This window comes from Cavia porcellus, unplaced genomic scaffold (assembly GCF_034190915.1).
Source record: "Cavia porcellus strain 051 isolate PalLab524CR breed Dunkin Hartley unplaced genomic scaffold, mCavPor4.1 scaffold_5, whole genome shotgun sequence".
In the NCBI taxonomy this organism is placed as follows: domain Eukaryota; kingdom Metazoa; phylum Chordata; class Mammalia; order Rodentia; family Caviidae; genus Cavia; species Cavia porcellus.
The window spans coordinates 2406792-2430689 of NW_026947488.1; the positions used below are offsets into that span (position 1 = coordinate 2406792).

At 57.1% G+C, this 23898-nt stretch overlaps 1 protein-coding gene across 3 annotated transcripts in view; it reads left to right on the forward strand.

The window, feature by feature from the left end:
- Taf4 (TATA-box binding protein associated factor 4) overlaps nt 1-16242 on the forward strand; it is a 67153-nt gene extending 50911 nt beyond the window's left edge. For all 3 annotated transcript variants that reach the window (XM_063248076.1, XM_063248077.1, XM_063248078.1), the window contains 6 exons: nt 1723-1892; nt 2102-2232; nt 3417-3542; nt 4254-4310; nt 4752-4871; nt 14780-16242. In XM_063248076.1, the coding sequence (XP_063104146.1) occupies nt 1723-1892; nt 2102-2232; nt 3417-3542; nt 4254-4310; nt 4752-4871; nt 14780-14947 (772 nt within the window). In that variant the 3' untranslated portion in view covers nt 14948-16242. The remainder of the gene's footprint in view (nt 1-1722; nt 1893-2101; nt 2233-3416; nt 3543-4253; nt 4311-4751; nt 4872-14779) is intronic.
- Nucleotides 16243-23898: the final 7656 nt, after the last annotated feature.

A 23898-nucleotide genomic window follows, 5' to 3' on the forward strand; every position in this document is an offset into this window, starting at 1 on the left:
AGGTGTTGGCTAGTGAGGTGCGTTCCCCACACAGAAGGTAAAGCGGCCCACCAAAGCATGCAGCGGATTGCTGTGGCGCAGAGCTCCAGGGTTGCTGCTGTCCTAGCATGGTGCTTCCTGTGTTGTCAGCTCCCTCTGAGCTCTGGAAGGGCTGCCACCCTGCCTCTCCTGGGTAGCCAGTCTGTGTGTCCCCTGCGGGCAGAGTTGTCTGAGACCTGTGCTGGGGAGGCTGTGGAGCCCTCTTCACCGTGACTCAGCTGTGAGCTGTGTGTGCGCTTCAGAAAACTTAGCTTGGCTCCCCCATTCCTAAAGTGATGCAGCAGGGCAAGGCCATGTTGGGGAGTCCAGATGGCCTGAGCAGGCCTGGAGCCCAGATAGGACAAGGTGTGGTCCAGCAAGGGCTGGACCTGAGCTGGGTAGGAAGGCAGGTGGGGGACACGTGCAGGTCAGCGGTCACACACCTGAGCTCCCGCTGCTGTGGCTTCGTCCTGCTGAGGAGGGTGCTTCGGGGTCAGCCGGAGTGAGGCAGCGGCCTTGGGCTAGGGCTGGGCCCAGCAAAGCACACTTAGCAACTGCGGGTGCAAGCGTGAGCATTGCTTTGCCCCCAGAAGAGCCCGGACACGTACTCTGAGGCCATGTCTTCTGGAAGTTTTCATGAATAGAAACAGGGTTCCTTGGAAGAGAAGCTGATGCTGAGGCTAGGATGAGGGAAAGGTAGGATGCATGGGGATGCCTTGTTAGTCAGTGTGGGGCTCAGGATGAGAGGTGGCCAGCCTCCTGTGGCCCAGGCTGGGGTGGTAGGGTCATACAGGGTCGCCAGCAGGCACGATGGAGCCACCAGCTTGCATAAAGGCCACCATCAGGTGACATGTGGAGCCGGCAGGAGGACTGAGGATGCACACAGCATCAGAGTATCACCCCAAATGTCAGTCACCCGGGAAAAGGCAGGCCACCCCTGGGCTGTGCTTGGGGTACACTCCAGGGACAGGCCGCCTGCTGGAAGGCCAGGGAGGCAGCAGAACAGGGTGCCCCCCAGACAGTTGCCCTGTAGCCCCCGGGTGGCAAAGAGTAACAGAGGGTGTCCTGAGAGGGAGATGCAGGGGCCTCCTGCCAAGGATGCTTCTGGACACTGCCGCACAGGGCCAGCCCGGGTTGCCGCGTGGGGCCGCCTCTGTCGGGCCTCTGGTCCTGGAGGCAGCTGGTGGCAGGGAGTTGGTGTGCTCTTCCTGCGCCTCTCCTCGCGCCCAGAGCAGTGCTGGTAGGTGCCGCTCGTTGGTGCTGCTGTTTGCACATAGCAGGTCAGAGGAAGGGCTTGTGGCTGCAGTTCGCTGTGCAGGGCTGTTCCCAGAAAGCGTCCAGGAGGGGGAGCGTCGGGTGCACGGCTTACTCTCCGGTGACCAGGGTACTCTCTCTGCCGCTCTCTTGCCTCTTCTGAGTTTGAGATTATTTTAAAAATAAATTCAAGTTTGCTGTGGTTTTATAAAGATGATTTCACATGGTGCAGAGTCAAGTGTTCCCGGTGCACACAGCAAGGACGGTCTAGTGTCCTGGTCTCCCACAGACAGAGGTGCCCCCCAGGCGCAGTTTCCCTCCGGTGTGGGAGGACAGGGCACATTTCCACAGGGGTGCACTGCTCTGTTCTTGTTGCCACCAAGTCAGAGCTTCAGTGCTGTGCTCGTGGATTCCAGGACAGCCGTGACATTATTCTCCTCTTTTCTCTAGGGATGACGATGACATTAATGATGTTGCGTCGATGGCTGGAGTAAACCTCTCAGAAGAAAGTGCGAGAATACTGGCCACGAACTCCGAGCTGGTGGGCACGCTGACACGGTCCTGTAAAGACGACACCTTCCTCCTCCCTGCGCCTTTACAGAGAAGGATATTGGAAATAGGTATGCGCATCCCTCGCAGCCACCGTCCTGGGGTTGGCTGTGTCCTGCCCCTGACCGTGGCATTGATCAGCTCCCCTGTGAGTGTGTGGCCACCTCTCGCCTGCCTGGCCGCCTGGGCTGTGCAGGGCGCCTGGTGGGCAGGAGGGGAGACACGGATGTGAGGAAAGATGCACCAGTGGTTTAAAATCCTCTGCTTGCTTGACCTCTAGGTAAAAAGCACGGCATAACGGAATTACATCCGGACGTAGTAAGTTATGTATCCCATGCCACGCAGCAAAGGCTACAGAATCTTGTAGAAAAAATATCAGAAACGGCTCAGCAAAAAAACTTCTCTTATAAGGTAATGGGGCCGTTTTCCTGAGCGGAATGGTTTCTGTTGTCAGTTCCTGCTCTGGGGCTGCCTGGAAGCCCCTGCTCCCTGCTGAGAGAAGGCCGAGGCGTCCCGAAGGCGCACACATGCTTTTGAGCTGTTGGGTTAGCCGCACGGCTTCTCAGGTGCTCTGCGGAGCTGTGCCAGGGGCCGAGGCCTGGGACCTGCGGCAGAGAGCGCAGGAGGGGTTTTTACCTTGAAGATAGATCTGTACCCTTTTTATTTTTTATTTTTAGTTTTTACAGTGGTGGGGTTTGAATCCAGACCGTTCACACTGGGCTACATCCTCAGCTCTTTTCATTTTCTATTTTGAGATAAGCTCTTGCTTAGTGACTCAGGCTGGATTTAAACTTGTGATCCTCCTGTCTCAGCCTCCCAGAGTGCTGGGATTACAGGTATGCACACCCCCTCCACACATACCTGGCTACTTATTGCCTCTTAAGTGTGGTGGGGTTCTTTTTCTTTTTTTTCTGGTACCGGGAATTGAACTTGGGAGCTTGTGCTTGCCAGGCAGGTGCAGTGCCTCTGAGCTACATTCCCAGCCCTTATTTTTGTGTTTTAAACAGTGTCTCTCTGTAGTAGTTCAGGCTGGCCTTGCAGTCACTAATGTAGCCCAGGTCAGTCTCGAACTTGGGACCCTTCTGCCCGAGCCTCCTGCATCCAGGGCTTATAGTTGTGCTCCACCGCGCTGAGATTGTGGAGACTTCTGCGCTGATTCAACTGCAGCCTTGCAGCTGGCACTGGATCCTTCTCTTGGGCTGAGCTGCCCCTAGGGTTCTGGGGGGCTCCAAGGCAGTCAGTCACTGTGCCTGGCAGGTGCTGCTTGCACTCGAGGCCAGGGCCTTCTGAGCAGGGTTTGGAAAACTGTACTCATCCACTGTGCTTTATAAGTGCTTCTGTGTTACTGCAGAAAAATGTGCATGTTGCATAGAAAGAACCAGACAGTGTCAGAATGTGTAAAGCAGACATGGGCTGGGAGGCCCTGAGATGGCCAACATGGCCATCAAGATGCCAGGTGGCCAAGGCTGCTGGATAGGGGGGGCTGGGCTGGGAAGGTGGCGCAGGAATTGTGCTCAGATCGCCTGGCTGTGCGGAGCAGACCTTTGCTTCCTGGGCGCCCAGGTTTGTGACAGTATTTCTGCCTTTTTTTGTAGGATGATGACAGATACGAGCAGGCAAGTGATGTCCGGGCTCAGCTCAAATTTTTTGAACAGCTTGATCAGATTGAAAAGCAGAGGAAAGACGAGCAGGAGAGGGAAATCTTGATGCGGGCAGCAAAGGCAAGTGCCTGCGTTGCTGGGCCTCTCGGTCTCAGGGCCTCCCTCATCCTTCCCGACACACACACAGGCAGAGTAGCCAGAGGCTGGAGGGGATGTGGGACCAAGCAGGGCTGCAGAAAGAAGCCTTGGTCACTCAGCGGCTCTGGTTGCACAGGGGACATTAATGCTCCCGAAATGTGGTGCCTAAGATTCCTAACCCTCGCCCACCCCAGATCTGCCCAGCTTGTGTGCAGGTGCATGTGCGTCCTCTTTGTGTGCCAGGTTCGCATTGCCCTTTGATGTAGAACAGTCAAGTGTGTCACTTCTCATTGTCAACTGTCAGATGGTGACTAATTTCGTGGTGAAGCCTGCTGTGAAACGAGGGCCGTATAGGCTTTGGCGATGGCCAAGGCGAGTCCTTCCCCCACTGCTGAGGAAGACTGGTTCTCGAGCCTAGAGCTGTGAGACTGTGTCCTGGTCCTTGGTTTCGGTTACATTGGACCCGAGCCTGGGCTTGGGAGCCGTATGTCGAAGATTGGACCCTAAATGTCTTACATCGCAGAACGGTTCCGGTTTTCTTAATGATGCTCTTAGGATGCACAGTCTAAGTTTTCATCCTTTGGCTGTGGGCATCAAAAAGTTAATGTGACCTAGATGGATAAGGTGACATTCATTCGGGGAGGTACAGTGGGTCCTAACTAACTTTCCTTTTCTAACTTGTTCTTAAAACAGTCTCGATCCAGACAAGAAGATCCAGAGCAATTACGGTTGAAACAGAAGGCAAAAGAGGTAAGTGTTTCAGTCGGGGACTCTTCCCCGCGCACTTGAAGCTCGGCGGCTTGTGTGCCCAGAATGGTTGAGCAAACCGGAGTTCAGAACATGGGTGTTGATGTAGCTGTTTAAAATTTTCAAGGGTGAGAGAATGCCAAGTCGAAGGTATTCTCCTGTCCAGATGGTTTGTATCCTGTTTCTCAATTTAGCAGGGGTTTCTTTGGGGTCAGGATTGTGCTAAAACTTGTTTTTGTTTCCTGAGCATTTTAAAGTGAATATTGATTGCTGTTAAACATTCTTATCTTTCTGGTTACAGAACATGCTCACTGTTAAAACACCCAAAACATTAAGAAGTTACAGTTAGGAAATGTCAAGGAAGCGCTTTGATGCCTGCACATTGCTTTGCAGTAAGTAAAACGTGCGAGAAACGCTAGCCCTTGTTTCCTTTCCAACACAAAGATGCAGCAGCAGGAGCTGGCGCAGATGCGACAGCGGGACGCCAACCTCACGGCACTGGCAGCGATCGGGCCCCGGAAGAAGAGGAAAGTGGACTGCGCGGGGCCGGGATCCGGAGCAGAGGTACCGCGGCAGGCAGCGGGGGAGGCTGGGGAGGGGCCGGGAGAGCGCGGACCTCACGCCGTCCCCCTGCCTCGGGGCGTTGGATTGCCTTTGGAATTTGGCCCTCACATCGGGTCATCTGTGGGCATCACATGAGCAGAAGTTCTCTGCGTCAGGGTGTGTGAGCACCGTGGTTTGCCATGCTGAGGCTGGACTGACTTTGCAAGGAACGTGGGGTCTGCGCTTCGCCACTGTCCCACTTGTACCAGTGGAAGGGTCCTGCAGGAGGACAGGCGGAGGGCAGGGGCTACTTCCTGTAACCGGGCTTTACAGGTTGCTGGGCGCGTGTTACAGGTTGTCATCGTCCTCCCACTCAGTTACCCACGGACCGTGGATGCTGCCGCCGAGGTCTGGGAACTCGCTTTCGCTTACTTCAGAGCTGTTTCTCTCCGTTCTCAAGACTACTGGGTGATTTTCCCGGTGCTGTCGTGCAGTTCCTTGACCAGGCGGAGCGCTGCCATTTCCAGTTGTCTGTCAAACTCTGCTGAAGTTACATTCATCAGTGTATTTTTCAGTTCTAGGGTATCTGCTCGATTCTCTTTTAGTTCCTAAATCCTAGCTGAGGCTCTCTGCTGCCTGTTTGTTGAGACCGTGCTCCCCACACTCCTTTGAACGTATTTAGTAAAGCTCCTGAAGTTTGCTCCAAGCCCAGAGCCCGTGCCACCTGAGACGCAGCGTCTGACTGCCTCTTCCCCTGACGGTGGGTCACGTTGTCTTTGGAGAACACTGCAGCTTGCTGCAGCGGGCGGTCAGGCGGTGCTGCTCCTCCCATGCTCGTGTGGGCTCTATGTCACCTGGTTGGGAGGAAGGTCACGATAGTTCCCAAGCCCCGCTGCCCCAACGAGGCTCTTCTGCAGGCTCTTCTTCCTGTCTGAGCCCGGGCGGGTTTTGCTGTGTGGGTCTCAGTGTAGGGTTTGGTTCTTCAGTCCTAGGGAGGCGTCTTTCTGACATCTCGCTCGGTTGTGTGTCAGCAGGCTGATTCCCCGGCGCTGTGGGCTCCTTCCTCGAACTTAGCCTGGCCCCCAGTGGTGCTCCTCAGCCCAGGAGCATCTGCTGTGTGCTGCGCTTTGGGCAGTCCTGCCTTGCTCACCAGTGTGAAAGTGGACTCTGGGCTCAGGTTGGTGACCGCATAGAACAGTGCTGCCCCCCAGAGCCCGTTGGAAGTGTTTGCAGGTGCCAGCATCTGCCCCCCCCTCCCCCCAGCAGTGCTGCTTCTGTGCTGAGGCTGGGCTTTGGGGAGTGGGCACCGCCGAATGTAGCGTACAGGGGGAAGAACTCCCCAGGGCCTTTATGTGAATGTGTGTCTGAGCTCAGGCCAGTGGGCCTACACGGAGTAAGTCCTTGACCTCGGAGTTCCCGTCCTCGGAGAACATTCACAGTCCTACAAAATGAGTCTTACACACTTTGACACAAATGCACAGTGTAAAGTGTAAAAAAGCCAAACACACCCAGAAATACAGCAGGTCCCTGACTGTCCTGCACCACTGCATACTGCCACGCTCAGTCTGTCCTCCAGTGTGTCCGATGGGAGGGAAGTCGGCTCTGATCTGTGGAGGTTTCTGAGTCAGGGGCTCACCGAGGTGAGGTTCCCCGGGCAGGTCAGAAGTGAGAAGGAAGCACGGATGCCCGGGCCTCGGCTGGTGTGGAACTGGCCCTGCCTGGCATGGCAGTGTCCACCAGAGGTGTGGCTTCAGACTGGGATGGCATCAGGTGAGCAGTGTCCCGTAGGTTTAGAAGGGGAGCTGGCAGTTTCTATACTTTGAGGAGGTGTTGACTGCTTCCCAATCCAATTATTTAAGTACAGGATGACCAGAAATTGGCGTATTTTTTATAAGATAACAGGACATATAAAAACAATTTTATCAAGTGTGTTCAGCACAAGAATTGACTGGCTGAAGTGACTCCTGCCTGAGGACACTTGGGACAGCCGCCTGGGGGCGCTCAGGGTGAGGAGCCGAGTGGTTGCGAACACTGGTGGGCTTCTTTGCTGGGCCACTTTTGTGGCCTCCACGTGCCCCTCGGTGGAGATCGTTGCAGCTCATCACTGGGTCAAGCGCTCGGACTTCGCCAGTGCCGGAGCAGCTTCGGCAGCCCTTCTCTGTCCTTCGAAGTTGCTGCTACCGTGACTGCCGTGAGGCCAGAGAGCAGCACAGCAGGGGCGGTCCCCGCTGTGCAGCCCGGAAGCTTGCACCTGTGCGGTTTTCCGTGCCGCTTCGTGGTTTTAAAGTCTGTTTAAGTGCATGCTCCACCCACGGCCCTTGCTTGCTTTCCTCAACCACCATGTGAGGCTGTGCTTCGGCCTGCTATTTCTGTGCAGTGGTGCTCACCGCGCCCAGTGGTCAGCTCAGCTGGGACCCTGTCCTCTGAGCTTCTGCGTGCTGGCAGCCGGGCCCCCTCCCAGGAGGTCCTGGGCCTGCTTTGCGCTCACCTGTGATCCTCGCCCTGGAGCTGTGGGAGCTCAGGTGGTTTTAGACTGCTGCCACTGTTCATTGGTGTGAACCCAGGGCCTTGTGCATTCAGAGTACATCGCCGTGTTTTCACTGTTAGCTGGCATGATTTTGCAGCAAACTTCACCCTCGTCCACTGTCTTTGTGGGAGGGCCGGATGCGTGCCCGGGGCTTCCTTTTACCTGCCTGGTTTGGGAGTTGACTCCCCGTCATCTTCAAGTGGTGACCGCTTAGTTTATTTTCAGGCGTTAGGCACTCATGGACTCAGCATGTTTACGGTGGGCTGCAGTTTGTGCCTCTTGCTGCAGGCGGCTCTTGGACCCCATCCTGCCTGTTTGAACTGCTGGGGATTCGTGCCTGACGTCGCATGACGAGTGCCGCTTCTCATGGGCCTTGATTACCGTAATGCAAAGGAAGGCACTGACTTGGCAGCCGGATGTCGCCATGTTGCAGCTCCTTCAGGAAAGCATTGAGACTGTGCAAAAATTGTAACACAGCTTGTGGTGCAGCAGTAAGTGCATTCACTTGTTGTAATTGCATATTTATATAGGCCAGTGGCGGTGCTTACAGGATTTCCATGGTACAGTTCAGAGAATTAGTTACTGATAAACGGTTCACAAATGTGAGTGAATTTCTTTCAGAGAAGTAGATTTGTTGCTTGTTGTAATAGCTTTCACTGGCGTGAGTAGCGTTCATATTTGGACAGAGGTTATGGGCTTTTTGTTACTTTTACTAGGAGCATGGCTGAAATTGCTGATCAGATCTGTTTGTGCCACCAATGGTCAGGCTGTCGGAGGGCGGTCAGGCCTGGACCTCCGATGGGTCGGCCTGGCAGGAGTGTGGTGAGTGGTTCCATAGGTTCCAGTGAGCTGCAGTTGGCATTTCATCTTGGATCACGTGTGGTCTTTGGCCAGGGCAGCGTCTTCAGCTCAGCTCTCGTGGGACTCGGTCCCAGGCCCTTGCACCTGCAGTGCTGCAGGGTTCTGGGTTCATGTGTGCCCGTCCCGCTGGGACCTGGGAGCATCCTTTCCTCGGAAGGCACTGGCTCCTCCTATGGGAAATGGCGCTGGCAGACCGTGGACAGGGCCGCTGGAGTCGCAGCCTTTTAGTGGACGGGACTGGGAGTGTAGGAATGCCCGTGGATGGTTCCAGCTCCGGGAACTGAGGTTTAGAGGTACAGGTTGTGACCTGTGCTCGGGTTCCTTCTGGCTTCACTTCTCTCAGTTCTCGTTTCTCTAGAGTTTGTCATCACCTCGTTCTAATTTCGCTAATTCTGGTTTATGTTACTCTTTCTGAGCTCTTCCTGTTTGCTTTAGTGTTGTTATGAGGCGCTCCCGCAGGGACCACCGCTTCCCCACGCCTTCCCGTTAGATGTCAGGAGTGCGTGCCGGGGGCCCTTCCCTTTCCTGACCAAGAGCCCTCACCTTGCTGTCTGTCTGTCTGTCTGTCTGACGCCTTTCTTTGCATGTGTCTGCTCAGGCAGTGCTCGTCCAGCTGCCCTCACATCCATACATTTGTCTTCGTGGTGCTTGGGGTGGAATCCAGGGCCTCATACTTGCTAGGCAGGCTGTGCATCGTTAAGCTGCACCCCAGCCCCTTCCCTGTACCCCAGCTGCCTTGTGTATTTGTTTCCAGCCTCTTGGGCTGCTGGAGTCACTCTGCTAGCAGAAGAGGGTTATGGGAGAGGTCCGTTGTTAACTTTAGACCTGAGCACTAAATTGTCTGGGCGCAGTTCTAAGAGCAGAAGGAGGATGCGCAGTTCCAGGGGACTGGAGTGAGGGTGACCCGGCCGCACGGCGGGACACAGCTCGCTGTCGTGAGGAGCTCGAGACCCCCAAGACCACCGGGCAGAGTTCTTTCATATACTGCTTGGCTTTTTCTCCTAAACTTTCGGAATACCCAGAAATACCCCGAATTTAAAAAATTCTCTGCTGGCGTTATTTCTGTGCAGTAGATCATTTTCTCTTGTGCTTTAAATTTGTATTTCGAACTTACAGAAATGTCTACAAAATGGTACAGAGTTTCTATTCCACAAACTCCTTACCTGGTGTGATGCTGTCACCTGAGACCTGATTAGATTGGTTTCTGGGTTTAATTGTTTAAAAAATTGACGTTTTGTTTTTTAGAACAGTTTTAGGTTCACATAAAAATGAAGAGGAAGTGCAGAGTCCCCGTGTGACCCCGTATCCACACTGCGCACTCCCTACCAGGGGTGCCTTGGTGTGGTCCTGGGCGAGCGCTGGCTGCTGCCTTCCCTGCAGGTGCAGGTTCTGTGGGCTTCGAGGGTTCAGGGCCGGGGCTGGACCTCTCTGCTCTGCCTGCGCGTCCTCCCTGCCCCAGCACCGCAGCCTGTTCTCGCTCCACTGCCTCTCCCTCCTGCCACCGCATTGTCCCTTAGCGGGGCGTACCGTGTGCAGCCCCTTCCTGCAGCTGTGTGCGCGAGTCCCCCAGGTCTCGTCTCATGGCTGGTGAGCTCACTGGGTTTAGCATGGAACGACCCCGCCTTGTCTGCGGGTAGCACAATGTGTCCATTCACCGCTGAAGGACATCTTGGTGGTTCCCGGGGTCTGATAATTATGAATGAAGCCACTATCACCATCTGTGTGCAAGCTGCTGTGCGCTCATGGCTTCTCAGTGCCTTTGGTAAATACCCTGGAGTTAATCACTAGGTCCTGCGGTGGGAATGTATTTCACTGTTAGAGACACAGGTCGGCCTGTCTTCCACCATGGCTATGCCATTCTGCCCTCCTGCCGGGTGTGGCTCCAGGCCCCTGTGCAGTGGCACCTGACCACGTTATAGTCGGAACTCCCAGGTGACATACGCTGTGGAGCATCTTCTCCATGCTGGCTCCCCAGCTGCCTTGTGAGGACTCTCTGCAGGCCTTGGTGGCCCACACTCACCTTGGACTCGCACTGATCCTCCTGCCTCAGCTTCCGAGTGCTGGGCCTGCAGTGTGTGCCGCCATGCTGTGTGCACCAGCTCTCGCCTGGTGCGTGCCTGGTGGTGCTTTCCACTCTCTGCTCACCGATGTTACCAGGGATTCCATAAAGAAAGCTGCCCCCACTTGTTCATTTAGAGACCAGCCTGGGTTTTGCTTTAGGCTGTGGGTTGTAGTCTGTTGTGCCTCTTACTTGGGTGCTCAGGTGACTCCACTCACTGGACAGCTGTGTGTTTTCTTGTCTCTTCCTTCCTCTAAGTGCACCCTATCCCCGCCCGCAGCCGTCCTCAGCTATGGGGCCGTGCGGTTCATGGTTCACTGGGGCGCGCTCCTGCGGGTGCCCCGGCTGCGCCCCTGGGGTGGTGCCGACGGTGCTGTCTGTGTGGAGTGACTGTCCCTGTACTGCCTTGCTGGAGGCAGGTGCTGGGCTAAGTATTCCTGGCTTTCCCGGGCAGGGTCCACCCTACATGGTGCCCTAGGGCTAGGCTGCTGTCCAGCAGGTGCTGTTGAAGGTTTTGTGTTTGTCAATCATGTGGGTGACCTGTCTACGCTTCGTAACTGAGCGCAGGCGCATGGTCTGGGCATGGTGCTCTGTGCGACTTCCTGCTGTGCTTGGTGGCCCGGGCCAACCCTCCCTCTCCAGCTGGTCTGCCCACGCTTTGTCCCGCTGTGCTGTGTGGTGGCTGTTGGCATCAGCACGTCTCCGTGCCCACCTCGCTGGTCCTTGTTTGTGACAGGCACTGGCTGGACGTGCTGCTTGCTCGGTGTGGGCTGCAGTCCCTGCTGTGTGATCCAGTTGGCTCATTATCCTCTCTGGCAGCTGCCGTCACGGTGTCTGGCCAGCTTGTGGCTGGGTCTTGTGTCAGCCGGAGGAAGAGGCGCTCTCTTAAATAGGCAGGTGGAGCTCCCTGGCCTTGGTTGATAGTTGTGGTACTGGAGATTGAATCCAGGGACTCATACAGGTGGACACCCCTCCACACGACATTCCCAGCCTTTTCAGAACTGTTTCAAAACTGTTTCTGTGTATTTTTGAGACTGTCTCAGTGAGTTGGGCAGGCTGGCCTTGAACTTGCCATCCTCCGCTTCCTGAGGTGCTGGCGTTAGAGGCATGCAGCTCCGCACCTGACTGAGACCTTGGCCGCACCTGACTGAGACCTTGGCCGCAGACCAAGCCTGTGCTCCCCCACCGTGGCACCCTGTGGGAGACTTCCTGCTGCACTGTGGTGCTCCCGGGGCCATGCTGGGATGCCCATCATGCCTCCTTCCCTGCCTTCGCAGCGTGGTTCCCATGCTGTTCCAGGCCACGTGTGCAGGTATGGAGAGGCCACATGCCGGTGGCTGCCCTTGCCTTCCCGAGCCGCTTCTTGCCCTGCGGCTGGACAGTCTGCGCGGCTGGGCAGCCCTGCTGACCTTTGCAGTTTCTCTCTGGGCTTCCCGTCTGGGGAGCGCCTCCCTGCTGGTCCAGCCGTCTCTTCTCCTCCATGTGGAGGGCAGTCTCGCCTGTCCCCCGTCCTCCCAGGTCTTCCTGCTGGCTTTGTTTCCTATGTGTTTCCCAGGTTTGGGCATTTTTGATCAGGGTAAGTTTTTGACCTGCAGTGCCCACCTGCATGTTCGCTGTGTGCACGGCGCCACCTTAAGGCTGTCCTCTGTCCTGCCGGAGCTTACTCTGCTGCCCACCGATTTGCGACTCTCCTCTGATGCTTCCGGCTTTCTCTGTCGGTTTGTGGTGTCGTGGCGCCCTCTCCTGGCGGCATGGTGAACTCCAGGCTGCCACATTTGCTGGGGTTGCTCAGGACGATGCAGGGCAGCGCTGGCTGGGCCTGCAGGACCTAACTCCCCCGTCCCTCCTTCCCCTCACAGTGCAGCCCTCAGGGCTTCCTGGGGTCAGGTCCTTAGGGTTAGGGTTAGGGTTGGGTGCCGCCTGCAGCAGAGGCTACGCCCAGGCACCGTGTTGTGCCACGCTTTCTGAGCTCGCCTCGCTGTGGGCACACGTTTCCTGCGCGGGATGGCCTGCCCCACTCACCTCTGGGCTGCACTTTTCAGAGTCTCTGCGCCTGGGTCCCAGCTCCTGAAGACCCAGGGCCAGTGCCTTCACCCTGTGCCTAGCCTGCTCGTGCTCCTGCAGGGCCCCTCTAGCACGCTGCCCGATGGGACTGTGCCATGGGCGCAAGGACCTGGTGCTGCAGGCCCACCCCGGGATCCCCGCCCGAGGAGGTGTCTTCCTATTTGGTTTCCCAGGAGTACTGCGGCTGGTCAGACGCACTGGTCGTCCTCTCACTTACCTCTGTCCCAGGCGAACGTTCATGGCACCATCGCACAGAGAGAGGCAGCCGGGGCATAGGGAGCATTGCCACCCTGGGTCCCCAGTCACCCTCCCTGATAGGACAGCCTGTGCACAGCCCCCAGGATCTCGAGCCTGGAGCGGCTCTCCTTGCATGCAGGTGGGGTGCTGCGTATCGGCTCCTGGGGCCATCACTGTCTAGCAGGCAATGGGCAGAGGCAGGGCCACTGCCATCGCCACCCCAAACCTCAGCAGGTCCCCCGGGCTCCTCTCTCCCATGGCGACTCGGGCTCTGGATGAGTGGGTGGAGGGTCCAGCCAGCACAGCCCTCGGGAGGCTGTAAACACCCTGTCAGCAGCCCCTGCCCTGAGGCTGAGGGTTAGGTGGCAAGCTGTCACTGGGACACCCACAAGCCCTGTGGCCAGATGTGGGGCAGTGGCTGCCAGCCCCCCTTGGAGAGTAGTAGGAAGACGTCCAGAGGCTGCCCTGTGGGCCCCATGAGTGTGGCCTTGTTTTTATAACTGGAGAGGAAGGCGTTGGTGTCTGTGGAAGCCTGTAGGATGGTGGGGCTTTGCGGCTTGTATGCTCAGTGGCTGCTGAGCCCCGGGCTGCTCTTCTGGGCAGAGCTTGCGGGGCTCTCAGCTGGGCAGCACCAGTTTTGATACTGTTTATCTTGACTCCTGGCTTTTAGCATCCTTAAGCTTTGTGTCTGAGGGGCGCACCCTGCCCTGTCTCAGCTCCGATGTTAGCTGTTGTCCTCAATCCTGAAAGGGACCGAGTGAGACCCGCCCGTGCTGCTGGGGTGCGCTGCATGGCCACCACCTGGGCTTTCTCTTGTGAGCTCCTATCTGGGCCGGGCTTTGTTACTGGCAGCAAGTGTGGAAGTCACGTCTGCAGACCAGGGCAGGTTTGGAGCCCGCCCAGTCCGTGTGCCGAGGAGGCCCTGCTGTCCCCGGGCCCTGGGGAGGCCACCTTCCACGCTGTTCTTGCTGGCCCCTTCCCTTCCGGCTCTTTCCTTCCCGAAGCTGGCTTAGAGCTGTGCCCGGAGCTCCAGATGCCCTGTGAGTGAGAGGAGCCCACACTTCTGCGGGCCAGGCTGTGGCCTCGGGCGGTCACAGGAGCTGGCTCCCTTCTCTTCGTCCCTTCTGACTCTTATTGCCCACCCCCGGCCCTTGAATCGCGCTCTGCAGAGGCGGCTGCCTGGCAGACCTGGAGAGCTTCCACCCACGTGCCAGTGGCGGCTGCTGATGACTGTGCCAGCTTGGGGCGCCCGCGGAGTGCACCCCTCCACGTGGGCTATCAGCGCCCGTCCAAGGGTTCTGCACTTGGTGCCCGGCCAGAAGTGGGGCGGGGCCTCACGGTCACTACTGTCCCTGGCGGCGGGGCCCCTCTGGGCTACCCTGCTCTGACGCAGGTCACTCCTCACTTCAGCCTCCTCTGCTCTGACAGAGAAGGCTCAGGCGGGTACCTCTGTGGCGTGTGCGCTCCGACAGCCTTGGGCACCGTCGCCACCAGGACACAGACTAGGGCCCAGCTGTTGCCCAGCTCTGTAGTCGGTGCCCAGCAGCGCGTTGGATGGAGTGGGGATGATGGAACCACTGGACACTGCTGCTTAGTGTGGGGTCACTGCATTGGCCCCGCGACTGCGCCTTGGCTTGCGACCTCAAGGGCTGGGTGTCTGTGCAGTGGGTGCAGCGCACGGGCATCCTCAGCCATCGGTCAGTGTTGTAACCCTGAGCGTCAGTCTCCTTGGCCTACCAGAGGCCTGCTTGACCCGCAAGTTGAAACCTAGTGTTCTTACCAGCCAGTGGGGGTGGCACAGCCAGGTGTGGCGTCGGGGGTGGGCCCTGGGCTCCTCACCGCACCCGGGGCAGCCTTGCTGAGGACACGTGGAGCTCAGCTGGCTGGGTCCAGCCTCGTCTGGCCGCTTGCTTTGTCTGTCCTCCTGCCCAGGGTCAGGGTGTGAGCTTCGGGGGCTGGAAGGGTGGTGGTCTGAGTGTGCACCACGAGCAGGGTCTCCGGCCCTCACCCCTCGTCTTGCAGGACTCGGACTGCACACTAGCGCGCTGTGTGCCGTGCCAGCCGCCTCCAGAGTGGGATCCTGGCACATCGGGGGACACTTGAGTTGCCCCTTCCTTCCCTGCTTTCTCCAGCCACCCTGAGCACCTCTAACGCAGCTGTCTTCTCCTTTCTCGTCCCCAGGGCGCGGGCTCAGGCACAGCGGTCCCAGGCAGCTCTGGCGTGGGAGCCCCCAGGCAGTTCACGCGGCAGAGAATCACGCGGGTCAACCTCAGGGACCTCATATTTTGCTTAGAAAACGAGCGTGAGACAAGCCATTCGCTGTTGCTCTACAAAGCATTCCTTAAGTGACGCGAGGAGCGGGCCTTCTGACCGAGACGCCTGAGGACGTTTTTATATGTTTGCAGATGACGCCTTTTTGTAATACGCAAATGGGATATTGTTTAAAAACAGCCACTTCTTTACAATGGACAGTTTTATACTCCTGTTTCTAAATCAGCTCAGTGTGGAAGAAAACCCGTTTCTGTAGCAGAGATACAAAGGCCTGTGGATACTCTTAAAGGACAGCTAAACCCGATCTCATCCTCGATTGAGTGGCCTTCTTGCCAAACAAGCCATATATAAAGACTGATGGAATCGTTTAGCAAATAATAGCTGCCCTCTGTCACCTCGTAGCAGTTTCTACCTTATTTGTGTTCTGTTTGGTTCAGCCTGACTGACTAGGTGTGTGTCTGCAGCCCACGCCCTCCTCTCATGTATTTTATTTTTGTAGCAGTCAGTTGGCAAAGCCAGCTGATTTTTAGACTATTTATCTCCGCCCCGCCTCCCCCCTCGGAACCCCGGGACACGCAGTTCACTGTCGCACGTGGCCTCGGCGCCCGTGCGTCTGCGCAGGGAGGCCAGCCCGCCCGCGGGCCCCTCTGAATGTGCTCGGCATCTGTACAAATGCATTTTATTTGCTACAGTTTGTGAAGCTGTAAAGTTAAGAGAAACGAGAACCTTTTCAGCATAAATATATTTTACTTGCACTGTGTTTTTTAGCTAAAAGTGAAAACTTAGATTAAATAAAATCAGAGTTGAGAAGAATCATCAAGAGACTGTTTCTCAGTGTGAATCAAGTGTTGAAAAATGGTTGGTGTATTTTGTCAGTAATTGTACATAATTTTTGGCACATAACATGAAAATGGCTATGTAGACTATAATTATTTTGCTAAGAGACTGTGTGCAAGCTGGGGGCCCACTTTACAGACGTCCAGAGCGAAGCCCTTCTTTGTACCTATTTTTTTATTACAAATATACTAATTGGCTCTTTATATTTGCAGAGGTTATTGTATTAAACTGTCTATGACAGGACTTTTATGACTGTATATACCTGGGCTTTCTCCGTGTGAATCTCACATTAGACTTTAATTCGCGCGTGTGACCTGAAACGCTGACCAGTATTTTTATCAGCACCTGAGAACTGTTACACCTTTTATTTTCTCTTTTAGGGAATCCCTGTCTTTCCATTTTTTCATGTAAATTTTGCACAGTTACTTGTTCATATGTAAATATTTTACTTTCAAAAAATGAAGTTTTTAATTGCTATTGTTTTATAGAGGATTGAAAGAAAATTAACTCCTTTATTAAAAACAAATTTATCTGTATCTGTTTTGCCTGTTTTTCCAAGTTTTCTAACTTTCAGGAATGCTGCCAAGGAGAGGCTCAGCTGTGGTCCTGTCGGTGTTTGTGACCACAGCCCAGTGCGCCCAGTCGAGGGCTTGGCTCAGAGCCCCGAGGGCCTCGGGTTACCCCTTCAGCCTGTGTGCACCAGGCCCTGGTCCTACAGATGAGCCGGGGCGCACCCAGAGGAGGCAGGAGGAGGCCCGGGGGGCGTGGGAGATGCGTATGTGCGCGCACACACACACAGAGTGCTGCAGCCGGCTGGTGACAAGACGCCCAGGCCTGGCAGGGACTGCAGGGGCGGCACTGGGGTCTCCATCAGGGCTGCGCGTTGGCCTTGGCGAGCTGTGGCTCCAGGCAGGGAGTGCGTCGAGGCCCAGCCGCCTGTGCATCCGTGTGGGACACGGGGTTTGTGAGTGGTGCTGTGGTGAGTGAGCACTGTGCGGCTGGGGCTGCAGTGCCCGCCTGCTGCAGGGCTTGGTGACCTGCGGGGCGGCCAGGCTCACCTCCGTTCACACTGGAAGGTGCCGCTCCATTTGCATGCCTGTCATCCTGTCTCGAAGGGCCGTGCACTCCGGCCCTGAGTGACAGTCCTCACTGTTCAGTCCTGAAGGCTGAGATCCGGGTGCAAGCAGGGTGGGCTCCTGGGTGAGTGGACCCCAGTAGCCCTGGCTCGAGTGTCCCCTTTCGTAAGTTATACTGAATTGGGGCCTCCACCAGGGACCCCATTTTGGCCTGGTCATGTGAAGATGTGCATTCCAGATAGTCACTTTCCAGGATCCTAGGGGCTCAGGCTCTGCCGAGACTCTCGGGAGGAACTGGGGTTCACCTTGTGGCTCCTGTGATGTTGAACGCTGGGAAAATAGGCCTGCGATTTGATGTCTGGAGCAGGGAGCTGTGGAGGGTGCGGTTTCCTGTCTTCCTCCTGGGAATACAGCAGGGAGATGGATTCATTAGCTGCGCTCAGGTGCCCTGGGTGTGACTAATACCTTCCTCGTCTGAAATAGTAAAGCTACACTGAAACTTTAGCAAGTGTGGTTGATTTAATTTCAGCTTTTCTACTGGGTCCAGTGAGTCTTCCAGGAGGGTCACAGTGTAGGTTCCGGGTCCCGTACCCACGTGAGAGTCCCTGTGGCGGAGGCGTGGCCACAGAGCACTGGCACTGCCCTTGACGGTGCCCAGTGCCATTTCATGTCCCATACCACATCAGACCCCGTCCTCAGGCCGGTCATGGGGCTGGGCGGAGGGCGGTAGAGCTCGGAGTGGGCCGTGTACTCCTGCTGTCCCCATTCCACTCCCCAGGAGACACACACTGAGTGTGGGGAGGAAGAAGATGAGGCCCGAGCACAGGCGGCTGCAGGAGCACAGTCCTGAAGGCGCAGGTGAGCTCGGCAGGACCGCAGGATGCGAGGCCGGGAGCCAGAAGTACTTGAAAATTCTGCATCCTTAACAGTCAGAGCGTGAACAAAGGTACAATTACAGTGGCATCAAATCAGTGAACACGTGGATGCACTTAGTGAAGGGTGTGTAAGGTCCTTTGCTACTAAGTAGGGAAACCGAAGAACACTGGATGGAGAGATTTGCCGTGCTCACGGGTGTGCTCCCCCGAGGTTGGAGACTGAGGAGTGGAGCCCTGTCCCAGTCAGAGACCAACAGGCCGTCCCAAAGTTCAGCAGCCTCCCTTGGGAGAGCTGAGAGGCCGTGGGAAAGGTGGACACCCACATCCCTGTACCGCCCGGGAACATAGACGACAGCCTTCAGGACGTGAGGGAGGGGGCAGCGGAGGTCAGCAGCTGGTTGACGTCACCATCATGGGGCAGAGGAAGGCAGCCAGCCGCCTGCTGTCGGCTGTGACAGGGAAGCTCAAACCTTGAGTTTGTCCTCACCCTGCAGAGGGCAGGCATGAAGCCTGGTGCAGCTGGGATCAGTTACTTGGGAGGCCGAGGCAGGAGGACCGCACTCCCTGGGGAGCTTAGGGAGAACCCATCTCAAAAGCTAAGCCTGTGCCCCTCATCCACATCTGGACTGACGCACACGTCTAGGCGAAGACTCACGAACTGTCATAGCTGCCTTCCCTGTACCAGCGGAGAATAAGAGCAAGTGCCTGGCTGCAGAGCTCAGGTTCCCGAGGGGTGGACTGCGGGCGCTGGCTGTGGAGGCCACCGCAGAACAGTAGCGTGGAGGGGTCAGTGCGGGAGAAGCCCTCCGTCCAGGCCGCTGTGTGGCCGCAGCCAGAGCCCTCTCCAGTGCTCACTGCCTGCACCCTGGCGATGGTTTCACGGTGTGTAGGAGGCCGCACACTGTAAAAACATGTAGTTGCCATCAGCTGGGCCTCAGGACTGCACAGGAAAGAAGGGACGGAAGAGGAAAAAAGGAGACAGAGGGGGGAAAAGAAACTTTGGGTGTGGATGCGTGGCGGGGGCGTACCCTGGAGTTGGGGCAGCGGGGGAAGCAGTGCCGATTCGGCGGCCCTGGGGCTGGGTGGGATGTGGGGTGAGGGGTGAGGGTCCCGAGGCTCTGGCTTCAGCGTGGGGAGTGAAGGTGGTGTCAGGTACCTGCTGAGAGGTCTCCAGGGTGCGGCAGTGACAGTAGCTGGCCAGGCCATGCATCTGCTCGGAATTCCCTGCCTCCCCACTGGCTCGGAGCCTCTGGAGGTTCATACAGAGGGGCTCCAGAGAGGTGCAGGGGAAGAAAGGGACGGGCCAGGCAGGAGGGGGTCCAAGGCACAGCCTCCCCCAGGTGCAGCGGGTGTGGTGAGGGCAGGTGGGTGGGCAGATGGCCCGGCTTGGGCTGGGGTGGAGGGCCTTCTCTTCCCTGGAGGAGCTCGAAGCCACAGAGGCAGCCCCCCCCCCCCCCGGGCCTAGCTCTCCTGGGCAGCCTTTGACACTGCCCGTCTTTCCCGTGCTGGGAAGCCCTTCTCCCCAGTGGGCCGCCCCGCCTGCCTCCCAGCAGCCTCTGGCCCTCCAGACTCCCCGAGGAGCTCTGGGGAGCCCCTTGGTGCCTCGGGGAGGGGCTGGGTGAGGTTGTGGGGATGCTGTGCCTCCCTGCCTGGCCGCGCAGTGCCATGGGCCACACTGGCAGCAGCTGCTCTGCCTGCCGGCTCGTCCTGTCTCTGGCATGGCCTCTTGGGGTCACTGGCACAGGCTGAGGGGTAGCTGTGACCCCAGCCAGGGTGGTGTCATCTGCCGCGTGTTTTGGAGGAACCGCACGTGATTGCAGGCGATTGTTTCAGCGCTGTGTGGGAGGGTGAGCCGAGGCACAGAGCTGCCGGTGGACCTGGTGGCTTCCTGGTGGGCCTGACCCAGCTGAGCCATGCCGGCGGGGGAGGGGGACAGGGGGCCTCGGGGAGTCCACTCATCACTCAGGCAACCTGGGCCTGAGAACTGGTTCCCAGGAGGCAGGGGGATGAAAGGAGGCTGCAGCCACCTCCCTGGAAAGAGGACCTTGGCCTTCCCATCCCTGCCTCCCTCTAAGGAGCCCACCGCTTCTCCGGAGGAAGGATTCTGAGCAAGTACAGCCCCAGTACCACGCGATACCCTCTGAGGGGCACTGCCCTGGCGGGGAGGCCTGGTGTGCACCAAGACGGGGGGGGGGAGCAGTGGGAGGTACTGCAGGGGAGGGAGAGAGGGGCCCCCACCCCTCTGCTCAGACTTCCTCTTGCTAGGTTCTAGGGAGCCTGGAGCTGGGGTCCCTAGACTGTCCGAGTGTCCGTGTCTAGTGTCTACACCAGTGTCCAGGGCCCAAAGCACTGGCACCTGGGGCCTGGGGTGTGGCAGGGGGGCAGGGGTGAGAGCTGACATGTACATTAGGAAGACGAGGGGCTGGGCGCCCTGTGTGGGGTCATGGCTGCCCTGAGGTACCTCAGTACCAGGGCACCTGCAGGTGGGCGGGAAGGGCACAGAGTCTGGAGGTGGGCGGGTAGGGGGTGTGTACACAGATAGGACACTCCCACCTGCCACCCCACCCACATGGGGACCCCTAATCCCAGCCGCTGTGTTCAGAGCCCTGGGCAGTGGCGTGGCCTGTGCTGATCCACAGAAGGCCACTGTGTGTCCAACGTGTGTCCAGCCGTGGAGTGCATGAACGTGGTCCATAAAGCTGGGGGACAGTAGGGGACACAGGGAAGCTGCCAGCCCCAGGGACTGGACCTTGTCTCTCTTTTTTTTTTTTTTTTTTTGTCTTTTTCATTTTTATCGGTACCAGGGATCAAACTCACGACTGCCTGCTTGCAAGGCAGGCACTTATGCTGCTGAGCTAAATCCCAGCCCTGAACCTTGGTCTCTTATGCCACTGTGGACTAGAGGTGGACAACCTGAAGACCCGCGTGGATGCAACAGGGAGGGCCATCACCCCAGCCAGGACCCGTGGTGCCCAAGGGTGTTGGATTCTTGGAGAGGAGACCCCACCGGGACACACAGGACCACAGAAACAGAGCAGGTGAGGACCAGTCAGGCGGCCCCGCAGGAAGCAGGTGCAGGGGACCGGTTCTCCAGGGGAGGCACAGAGCCAGACGGGGTCGCCCTGTCCTCACCTGCTTCACTGTTCTCAGCCCCTGGAATGTTCTAGGATCTGTCCATTTCACCCACGAATTTGACTGGGGTTACACTGGGTCTTCAGATGGTTTTAGGGAGGGCTGACATTTTATAATACTGAGTTTTCCAAGCTCAGAACATAGTATAATTATCATTTGGGTAGCTCTTTTAAAAAGTTTACTCAAATAATTTCCTGGAACTTGCAGGTGCAGGTCTTGCTCGGCTTTCTTGAAATTTCTCTACGTACTGGGGTGCTGTTGTAAGCAGGGTTATCTTGGTCTTTCTTCTGTTGCTGTGATGGGTTACCACTGACCGAGCAACTTAGAAAGAATGGAGTTTCTTCAGCTCAGTCCTGGAGCAAGGCTTGGGCATGTGCTTGGCCCCTGACGGAGGCCTCGGGTGGCACTGTCACAGGGCCGAGGGCAGCCCAGGTGGGACAGGGCCCTTCCAGAGAGCTCAGTTTTACAAGGAAGCCACTTCCTAGCCTGTGAGTCCGTGAGTGCAGGTGTCTATTTGTGGGTGCTGCCTGTGGTAACCCAGAAATTAAATATTGTAATCCCTTTTTCAGTCTTCCTTACAAGCCAGAAAGTTATATTTGTAATTCATTGAGACGTTATTGGAATCCCGGCAAGTTAATTCCAACCTGCCACCTCCAGTGCAACCCATGGCAAGAGAAAAGACACCAGATAAGCCTTGCTTTAACGAGTATTGCAGGGGTTGTCCTGCAGTCAAGGGCAATCACCCAAATTGTCCCCCATAGTCACCTCACAGCCCAGTCACCTCCCAGTGTCACACTCCATGTATAGAAACATACAGCTTCAGGGACTGGGTCTTCCTCTCATGTGGTTTGGGGAACACTTTCAAACCAGAGCAGGTGTTTTCTGTAAAATTTTATACCTGTGCTGGTGCACAGAGGCTTGCTTTGTATTGGCTTTGTGCCTACTGACCTTGTTAACTGCTGATGAACAGGCTGACAGCTCTTGGGGACCTGCCGGCCGCATGGCTGTGCCATCTGTGAGGAGCTTCAGTTTTCTCTTCTTCCGACTGTGCGCCTCTCACCCCATTCTCTTGTTCTCCAGCTGCGATGCTGAGGAGCAGGGCAGTGGCCTCCTGCCCGCCCCCAGGGGCCTCTCTTGGCACAGCACCACTCCAGCCCCTGCCTTAGTGTACGGCTGGGTCTACAGCCTGCCGAGCTTTCCCCCCTGCCCGTACCGCCCCGGGCACAGATGGACCCATAGCCTCTCCCGAGGGCGTGTTTTGCTAGGAGGCATAATCTCTTGGCTCCTCACAGGTTGGAGCAACATCAAGTCCCCGTCTTGGTGGGCACAGGAGCCAGGTCCATCTGTCAGTGGCCTGAGCCGTGTACTGCTCCTTTCTCAGGAGCGTCCACCTCCAGGTCATTTCAGGTGCGTCCGAAGCTCTGCGGCCTGGAGCATTCCCGGCAGCCTCCTGTCCCTTTGGTGCGTTCTCCAGGGCCCAGCAGCCCTGAGTTCTGCTTCCCAGCACCCTGGGCCTGGGTTGGGCAGGGCTGAACCCTAGGATTCCATCGGGTTAAAGAGTGGTGGTAGCGCTTGCCGTGCCTGCCCGCGCCTCCCTTGCTGCCCATGGTGCCTCCACAGCCCTCCTGGGTGCCTGCCTCTCCCTCGGGTTCCCCCAGGTCGCACCTTCTTCAGACCAGTGGCCCAGGGAGGGGCGGGGCCCCCATTGTGCCTTGCAGAGCCTCTAGGGAAGTGCCGTGAGAAAGAAGAGCTGGTCTTGTCAGACTCGGAGGGCACTGAAATCCACAGGGCAGAGCAGGTGTCCAGGACAGATCCTGGTGTCTGAGACATCCACACGCAGCTGGGGGAACAGTTCACTTTCGGGTGATGCTGTAAAGGGTACAGCTGCCCTAGGCTGCTTCCCAGGGCAGGAGTGCACAGCTTGGTGCGGCTGGGCAGCACTGCCCTCAGTTCCCTGCCAGACTGAGGGAGGACGGAATGTTTGAACCCAACCGAGGCAACTTAGTGCGATCTTATTTCAAAATATTAAGAGGGCTGAGGATGTAACTCAGCACAAAGGTCCCCGGTTCAGTCCCTAGCACTCCAGCGGGTGGAAGACGTACTCGGCCTAGTGTTAGAGGACAGAGTCCCAGGTTGGACAGCTGTGGCTTTGTCTCTGGTGATGGCTTCCTGGTGGAAATCATGGCAGCAGACCCGATGGCACCTGCCTGTGACCCAGTCACCTCCCGCTGGTCCCTGCCTCTTGACAGTCCCATTCCCTCTCAACATTGCCACAAGGGACCGAGCATCTAGCACAGGATCCCCTGGGGACACACGCAAGTCACATCCAAGCGCTGGTAACATTCTGTCCCGTGAGACAGCAGAGCTGGACCAGTGCACACCCCACAGACAGAAGCACTCAGTGAATTCATAAAAGTGGGGGGAATGCAGACCGTGGACAGAAGTAGTGGGACCTCCCTGGGCAGTCCAGAATACCTTACCCGGCCGGTGGCCTGAAGCCTTCCGGGGAGGGCGTGACGCTGCTGACGTGACACCGAGTCTGTGACCCGAGTGGCTTAGACTTGTGCTGGTCCTGCTGTGCCAGGGATGAGTCATCCTCCTGCCTCAGATGGCAAGACACTGGTAACAAATGAAGCCAGTTTTTGACACAGTGAACATCAGCTGACAAAGGACAGTGGCTCTGAGATGCCCCGTGCTCCCCAGCTGTTAGCCTCTACGATGTACAGCCATGGTGAAAGAGGTGGGCTCAGCCGAAGTCTGGGGTGCCGAGCCCACAGAACCTAGAGTGGCTGGAGTTAGTGGGCAGAAGACCAGGGAGGAGAGCGCAACAGAGAGAAACCCTTGAGCCTTGAGGATGACTGACCATCGTCACATGGGCAGGAGACTGAGGCTCAGAAACACAGGCTCAGTCCTCGCTTCCAGGACCTGCAAATGCGACTACATGGAAACAGGGTCTCCGCAGATGTGATCAGGGGAAGATGAGGCCGTACTGGATTAGGGTGCACCCTAAGTCCAATGACCAGTGTCTTTGAAAGGAGAGGAGAGGAGGCAGAGAGGGGAAGAAGAGGAGGAGGAGAAAGTGGGTGGGCCCTGGAGCCAGGGATGCCCA